This window comes from Vigna umbellata, chromosome 1 (genome assembly GCF_029865625.1).
Source record: "Vigna umbellata cultivar VRB3 chromosome 1, Vumbellata_1.0, whole genome shotgun sequence".
Classification (NCBI taxonomy): domain Eukaryota; kingdom Viridiplantae; phylum Streptophyta; class Magnoliopsida; order Fabales; family Fabaceae; genus Vigna; species Vigna umbellata.
In genome coordinates, this window is record NC_142165.1 from 31,434,454 (window position 1) to 31,442,508 (window position 8,055).

The 8,055-nt window shown below is 33.6% G+C and overlaps 2 protein-coding genes across 4 annotated transcripts; one reads left to right on the plus strand and one right to left on the minus strand.

The window, feature by feature from the left end:
• Window positions 1-678: 678 nt before the first annotated feature.
• LOC124827836 (14-3-3-like protein) lies at window positions 679-3,277 on the minus strand. Its single transcript, XM_047300987.2, has 4 exons — window positions 2,619-3,277; window positions 1,591-1,713; window positions 1,148-1,264; window positions 679-1,046 (listed from the first exon to the last, which is right to left on the minus strand). The coding sequence occupies exons 1-4, from the start codon at window positions 3,102-3,104 to the stop codon at window positions 987-989; spliced, it is 786 nt and encodes a 261-aa protein (XP_047156943.1). The 5' UTR covers window positions 3,105-3,277; the 3' UTR covers window positions 679-986.
• A 1,334-nt stretch (window positions 3,278-4,611) lies between these two features.
• LOC148205141 (uncharacterized) lies at window positions 4,612-7,502 on the plus strand. Of its 3 annotated transcripts, none has more exons than XR_015785037.1 (5): window positions 4,612-4,981; window positions 5,358-5,654; window positions 6,109-6,196; window positions 6,654-6,896; window positions 7,170-7,502. XR_015785037.1 is itself a non-coding variant. In XM_088109974.1 (4 exons), the coding sequence occupies exons 2-4, from the start codon at window positions 5,429-5,431 to the stop codon at window positions 7,181-7,183; spliced, it is 483 nt and encodes a 160-aa protein (XP_087966100.1). In that variant the 5' UTR covers window positions 4,612-4,981; window positions 5,358-5,428; the 3' UTR covers window positions 7,184-7,502. The 3 variants fall into 3 exon arrangements, 1 of the variants encoding a protein (XP_087966100.1); XR_015785036.1 differs by having other exon boundaries at window positions 6,114-6,196; XM_088109974.1 differs by lacking the exon at window positions 6,109-6,196.
• Window positions 7,503-8,055: the final 553 nt, after the last annotated feature.

Here is an 8,055-nt window from a genome sequence, read left to right on the forward strand (position 1 = left end):
AAATAAAATCCAACTAGCTAACAAATGTTTTTTTTTTAAAAAAAGCAAAATTTATACTCAATTACAAAATAAAAGTGCTTTCTATTACATCATTCAATTAAATAAAACACAATTAAGACAATTATAAGTTAGCATTTGGTAACATAGATATTCATCTCTTTATCCAAATCTAAATAAATATAAAATGAAGAATTTCAAATAAATATATTATGATTATACGATTTATAATTTTGTAAGCCTCGAATGATTCTAACATATTTTCAATTTTATGAACCTTAATCATAGTGCCATCATCAATAATAATCAGATCAATTGGTACGGATTGCATTTCCATAACCATATAAAAAGCCGAGAAATAATCAAACCCTCACCTTGGTTCCGCATTAACCATTGACAGCTGGATCATTATTTATGAAAATTCCGAAGTCCCTATAATTTACGTATTTTCACTACATCCAATTTATTCAGCCACTAAAAACAAGGAATCAAACAGGCAATAGAAAGTTACAAAATATTCTGCATATAACAAACACATCCATGAGATCAACCCATGTGCATTGCGAAAAAATAGCTCTCAAGAACAATTAAAACAGACCCAAACAGACTGAAGTTGGCAATCCTCACACGAAACAAAAGCACGTTAAAATCTGTCAAATTTATGATTCCGAGGCTTTCGAATAAAACAAATAAAGGTGTCACAATTTCATATCCTAAATTAATGAGCAACATCATGTTTGCCAAAGAGAATATTATCTTGATATTCTACGAGCATATAATGGAAATTTCAGTGTCATTAAGAAAGTAGGCAATTCAGAAACGCGTACAAATGGAAGGACAAACTAAAATAGCCCACTGCATCCACAATTCATAACAAAGACCATGGAATGCCTAAAATCTCAGTAACATCGAGATTAGCAATCGGCACTTTCTCCCTTTGAAAGCATTATAGAAGGGAAGTTCAACGACTAATTAGCGGTATGATTTGTTTAATTTTGTTCCCCGTCACCTTTAGGCGCGGCTTCTTTAATTTCATCTGCACCGTCATCCTGAAAACCCAACAAAATAAACACCGAAATCAATGTATAGATTCTCTGAAGAGAATAAAGTGATATTACTCTACAAATGTTGGAAATCCCAAAAGTCATACCTGCATGTCAGAGGTCCAGAGGGTAAGGTTATCACGAAGAAGTTGCATGATCAAAGTGCTATCCTTGTATGACTCCTCGCCCAGTGTATCCAATTCAGCAATTGCCTCGTCAAAAGCCTAGTGAATTTCAAAATCAACAGAAATGTTCACGATTACATACACCTTTTACATAAGAAGGCCAACCAAAAATCACGAGTTACGATCATTTAACATTTTATGATTTTAATTAGTCATCAGAATCGAACATCAAGGTTACTTAGACATTACTGAAACTATAGTATGCTGTTGTTGCAATGAAATGAATATATTATTCCAATTCATTAACCGCTAACTTCGAATATTTCACCACGTCCAGCCATTGTTTTGTTTTTACCGCAAAAATATCTTATGTAATCGAATAGTCATTTATTAAAATAAAAAGACAAGTTTTTCTTAACACTAACCTGTTTTGCAAGGCTGCAAGCCCGATCAGGAGAATTAAGAATCTCATAGTAAAACACAGAGAAGTTCAGAGCAAGACCAAGCCTAATAGGGTGAGTTGGAGGCAGCTCAGAGTTTGCAATGTCCTATACACACAATAAAGTTAAACCAAAACATCAGAAAAAACAAAAAAGCGGAATATACAGTTCGCAATATAATCAAACAAACCGTTCAAACAAAAGAAAATCTTCTTACAATGCTATAAATCTACTTCACGTTACAATATGGAAGTCACTGTAAATCAAACACGCACGCAAAAATTGTTCAATTACTTAAGATTAACAATTGCGGACAAATAACTTCTGAATTTCAATTACTTCGTTTCCAAAACCACCGTTACCACAGAGAACCCAGAGTCTTCTAGACCTAAAATTTGCAACAGACAACCAAAAGTTTTGAACCGTAGATCAAATTCGCCAGGAAAAACGATTCAATGATTTAATACTTTTGAAAGTTTTTTATATAATAAAGACCAATTTATAATATATAAATCTTCTCTTTAGAAAACTATTTGTAAAGTTTTGCAAAATTAAGTTTAACTTAAATCAGAGTTATATTAAAATCTGTCCCAGCGATATTATTCTACCCACTGTCACACTATTCAACCTCTTAGCCCTTTCTATTTCAGAAAAGTATATTCCAAATTTCATCATCGCTGTCCGTAACGATTCCACAATTCCAAGATAAAATTTGAAACATAATAACATATTTTGAATCGTAGATCAAACACAGACCAAACATCATTTAACAATTTAATATTTAAGATTCTAAACAAGTGATTTCCAAATTTAAACCTGCTTAGCTACAAAAAGTCACTTTAACCGTATTAGATTCCCCTATTCTAACCAAAAAAATTGACCAAATGGTGCGCGCGTGAGCGTCCACGCGCGCATAAGAATAATTTACTCACAATCAATCAAATCACAAATCTGGCGAGTAAAGCAAACAGATCTATAACACGAAAATTAGAATATGAAAAAATATCGAAAACCTGTGCAGATTTGTAGGCGGAGAGCGTGCTCTCTGCGGCCTCTTTGCGGTCGCCACCGGTCTTGAACTCGGCGAGGTACCTGTGGTAGTCGCCCTTCATTTTGAGGTAAAAGACCTTGGAGTCACCAGAGGCAGCGGAGGGAACGAGGCGCGAGTCAAGGAGCTTGAGGATTCCGTCGCAGATGTTGGAGAGTTCGCTCTCGATCTTGGATCGGTAGTCGCGGATAACGGCGACGTGGTCCTCGTTGCCTCGGCTCTCCTCCTTCTGCTCGATGGAGGAGATGATGCGCCAGGAGGCACGTCTGGCGCCGATGACGTTCTTGTAAGCGACGGAGAGGAGGTTGCGCTCCTCGACAGAGAGTTCCTCGTTCTCGGCGGCGGCAGAGACCTTCTCCATGAACTCCACCATCTCCTCGTAGCGCTCGGCTTGCTCCGCCAGCTTGGCCATGTACACGAACTCTTCGCGTGGAGAAGGAGCGCTGGCCATTGCGGGATCTGATTAGGGATGTGAGAGAAAGAGAGAGATGTTGGAGAGAGAAAGAGAGGCAGGGAAAGTGCGTGAGAGGGATTGGGAGCAACAAATAGTGGGTTTTGTTAACTATTTTATTTGTGGGAGAACCGAAAGGTTGGGATTGGTTCTTGCTGTGCTTCCGTTTCTGCCACCCATGATTGCGTTTTCGAGGGACTTATTTTTACTTTTGGATCCCATTCATTCATTCCCATGACAAAAATAGCCCTCACTCCCTCTCTCTCTCTCTCTCTCTCTTCTATTTTTAACCTCTTCATTTTATCAATTTTTTATTTATTTTTCTGCGAATTTTTCTTCCTCTATATTTTTATTAATAAGAATATAAGAATATTGTTTTCAATGCTTCGAGACAGAGACGGCGAATAGCTGGCAAGCACGGGTTTGATTATTTAGTTTGGCGGAAAGGTGTGACTCACGCACTCCCATGGTGACTAGCGTGGATGGCTGTGTTACGGTGTACCCACCGGTTTCAAATTCGAAGCTTGCATCACATTTCAAAATTAATAAACTATATTTATATTCATTTTATACAAATTTTATAGAAAATAAAAGGAAAATAAAAGTTGTTAAAGTATATTTTCCAAAACAAAATTATATATAATTTTATTCCCGTACCTTTTTTTTAAGGAAAATGATACTTGAACAACCATTTTTGACAACATTTAGACACGCGCACACGTGTCAAAATCTGAGTGGTCCAGTTGGAAAAATTAAATGAAAATGGACCACTCAGATTTTGACACGTGTGCGCGTGTCTAAATGTTGTCAAAAATGGTTGTTCAAGTGTCATTTTCCTTTTTTTAAATTACAGGTAACAAAAATATGGACCTTTGCAAACACCAGTTATAAATTGGGTTTTGATGAATAATTATATATATATATATATATATATATATATATATATATATATATATATATGCATGTATATTGAAAGTTTGTAATTAAAAAAAGTAATATGTATACTTTGAAGGGAAACTATTAAAATAAATTAATTAAATAATTGAGATAAATTTATCGTCGATAATACATTAATCTTAAATGTTGTAATAAATTTTAACGTAAATATTTAAATATAAATTAATAATAAATGCTGTTAAATGTAATTTTTAGAAAACATTTGTTCTTGTAATAATGATTTAAATAGGATTTAATGTATGATAAATTTGAGTAATGGTTATTAATATTAATTACTTTCAAAATTAAATTTATTTTGTCTGCTATAAAAAAATTGAAAATTACATATAACACTACAAAAATTATGTATTTTAGAAAGGGTTTAATAAAAATCGCAGTTATGTTTTATCTATATTTTTAATTTTAAAATTTTGGTGGATGATTACAAGAACGTAGTTAAAATTATTATCTTTTATTTAAAATAAAGTTTCGACGGTTTTGTTTTAATAAGTTTGCATATATTTATCCTAACCCTACCTAAATCGCGTTTTTATGCGTCTTACCCATCCTTTCCACTGTCTTTTTCTTGTTTTTGAACTTTCACTTTGCGCCATGATTTTTTTGGCGAATGGCTTCCCTTTGCTTCTCAATTTCTCATCCTTTATGTCTTTCCCCTCCTTTAAATCCCTAATTCTTTGGCTTTTCTCTCTTTGAAATCCCTCCTCCATCTATCTTCCGAAAATCTAGGGACCCGCAATAAACCCCTCAAACCAACATAGTTTCATCCCCTTCTAACATTTTCAACAAGATTTTTTGCAACGACCGAAACATGGCACCACAACCGCTGCCTCTCTATTGTCATCAAAATACACAAGGAAACCATGGTCCATAAAGCTATGTTGAAGGTTTAAGAAGATCCATATCAGCAATTGTAATCACAGGTAAGGTTTTTGTCCTTTTTTTCCTTCAAAATTTTTTTATCGCAGTTTTAAGAAGTGGTTAAGACTCGGGAGTGAGTTTGTATAAGGAAAATGGTAGAATCACGACTGTTCTCGACTCAATATGTTTTGTCATAATTCTGGTTTCTGGTAATTGTAGGGACACTCTAATATTGACATGATTTTGTACTGAAGTTCCATGTTTCGGGAATCTTTTTAAATTGTCACTGGCCTAGTTGGTGAAATTTCGCAGAACGCGATTCCTTTTTAATTTTATGTTTTTGTGGCGCATGCATTCATGGTAGAGCTAGATATATGCATATTAGTAAGTAGCATTGTTGTATACTACTGGTTCATACCTTACCATTGCCTGTGACAGAATCCTTACCATTTTCGTGGTGAACCAGACAAAGAAAGCTAGAAAGGGAACCATCCTTGCAAAGAAAATAAATGATGCGTGAAGATGCCTCTGATTTTGGGAACACTGAAGTGGATCCTAATCTTGGAGTTTCTTTCGCTTTCAAAGATGAAAAGGATGTTAGTGACCACGAGCTTGAAAATGACACTAGGCAACCTGTTTCTTTACAAAGGGATGAAAATACTCATTACTCTACTGATTCTGGCACTGGTCAGTCTCCTAAAAAAGGGAACAAGGAGGATGTTGTAGGTGCATTAGGTATGGAAATGGAATTTTGTTCTCTTTTTCATCTCTTACATCTATTATACATATTTACCTTTTATAATTTCCTTTAAAATTTTTTAATTGGATTACACAATTGATTAATATACCTTAGTCACATTTCTTTATGCCCTGAACCATGAGATTTATTGAGAGAAGGAAATGGCTATTGGCGGAAATCATGTTTTAGTAAATTAATTGAAATGGTGTGGCGAGGCAAGTAATTCTTACTCAAACTGGATTAATTGAAGACTGAACCAGATTACATTCAAATACTCAAAAAATCATCACAGTTTGCAACAACTAGTAGACAAAATTTAAGAACACACACTCCTCACTTCATCCAATCTTGTTGTTGAAGTAAGAATATCATTAATAAGTTCATCCAAGTTTACATAATGAATTTTTTAATTTTGAAGCATAGACTAATATGTCCACTTGCAAATGCAAGGTAAGGTAGTGAGCAAGTGATCCACATGGTAGGTGAGACCATTCATTGGACCTCAACACAAACAAATTACACATGTTTCCAATCTAAGGTATTTTTCGTTCCTATCCTCAAGCCAAACTCATCATTGTTCTCATTGTCTTCCTCAGATGTTCAACCCATTGCTTGATTTGTTGTAGAATTCTGGTCATCTTTGAGGCTCCTAATTTTAAACTGCAAGTCATCTCTTTTGTGTTTTCTTCTTTTCTCCTGAAAATGTTTTCTTTCAATAAGAACAAAAGAAAGAACAAACAGAAGCATGCAAAGAAGGTAACTCATTTTGTTTATCCATACAAAAAAAAAATTACATGTATCTGCTCTGAATTTGATCAAAGTATACGTAGTTAATTACTTGTAGAGCCGAAGGCTGTATTTTTCAAGAAATGTTGAGACAACAACCAATTTCTTACTCATATTCCAGAATCTACTACTCTTCATTCTCCTAGCTTTTGCCTGAACATGTTAACAAAATAATGTTAAGTTTTAGCACATATTCTTTGTACATGCAGGGGTAAAATTCAAATTGGAAAAGGAGATCGTGGACCTAAGTGATTATGAAGATGATGATGATAAGTACACATCACAAGGATTGCACGGAGGGAAAGCTATTTCCCAAATAATTGAAGAAAATCAACATCCACAAAGGTTTGAAATTATCAAAAGAAAACGTGCTTCTAATATTGTGGCTTCTACTTCCACATCTACATCCTTTGCTGATTTATTTGAAAAAGAAAATCTCCCTGTAAAGAAAAGTAAGTTCTCTAATCAATATGACTTTGCTCAATGACATTTGAATTGTATAATATTGGATCAACAATATCTTAGCTTTCTTTATTATGAACTAGGATGGTAAATTGTTTCTATGCTACCTAGGCATTTGTTCAAATTGCTATTTCCCTACAGTGAGAGAGAATGGAAAAAGTGTCCCACTGTTTGTTTTTCTTATATTTAAAAGATAATAAATATAAGAAAAATTCTCCCACTGCTATGCCCCTTATGTTAGTGTCTTCAATTTGTGTTTGTAGGTATGCTGACTTGAGGATCAACAGATTAACGAATTACACATTCAAATTTAATCAGATGCTTAACGATAAGGTGCACTCAGTGTGTTCAAGTGTAGGTCAATAATGAAGCGTGTAAATTATTAAGTAACATTTATTTTTGTTGCGCTAGTTTTATTTCCCTCATAACAAGCATCATACGAAATATAGGGTAATTTTATAGATTTGGTTGGTACCAGTGGGTAATTAATGCCATTGTTGTAAGTTTGACTTTAATCATTTTAACTTTTACTCTCTGTACATCTTTAAGATTACATTTTAATTTGTATTCTTTGTACATCTTTAAAAGTTTATAAACATGTCGGCATATGAATTTTGAAGTTGATAATCATAGTGTAGTGATTTCTATTTTTTATTTTTATGTTTTATCAATAAAATGTAAGGATTCTGAGGTTTTAGTTGAACCCATGTGATGGATTCATTATAAACCTAATTTTGAGATTTTATTGGACATCATTTATGATGACGAGTCTCTTTCAACTTCTCAAGTGTCCCTCCATTTCTTATATTTCTCAAGTGTCCCTCCATTTCTTATATCGTTGGCTATATTTTAATAATATATATGTTTATCGTTAAATGTAACATTTGTTTCCATCCTTTTTCACTTAAGTTATAAAATGCAAGTCTCTCAACTAAATCATTGTATTTATGTAGTTTTGAGGATTTGTCTATGAAAGTAGGAATAAGTTTTAGAATAAGATTTTAAGGAAGAAACGCATATAAAATCTTTTTAAAGGATCTTTTGTAGAATCAATAAAAACCTAATATCAATTTTCTCATTTATAATAATTGATGTTTGAATCAATAAAATGTGCTTGTACTATATATAAATTTTCTACTCGCTTATAAT

What these genes read in the sequence shown, in the direction of transcription:
- LOC148205141 (XM_088109974.1), top strand. Translation starts at nt 5,429, where the DNA reads ATGATGCGTGAAGATGCCTCTGATTTTGGGAACACTGAAGTGGATCCT. An exon ending in GGATGTTGTAGGTGCATTAG is followed by an intron (nt 5,655 to 6,653) that starts GTATGGAAATGG and finishes TTGTACATGCAG; the next exon opens with GGGTAAAATTCAAATTGGAA.
- LOC124827836 (XM_047300987.2), bottom strand. Translation starts at nt 3,104, where the DNA reads ATGGCCAGCGCTCCTTCTCCACGCGAAGAGTTCGTGTACATGGCCAAG. An exon ending in CCGCCTACAAATCTGCACAG is followed by an intron (nt 1,714 to 2,618) that starts GTTTTCGATATT and finishes TTGTGTGTATAG; the next exon opens with GACATTGCAAACTCTGAGCT. An exon ending in TCTGGACCTCTGACATGCAG is followed by an intron (nt 1,047 to 1,147) that starts GTATGACTTTTG and finishes TTGGGTTTTCAG; the next exon opens with GATGACGGTGCAGATGAAAT.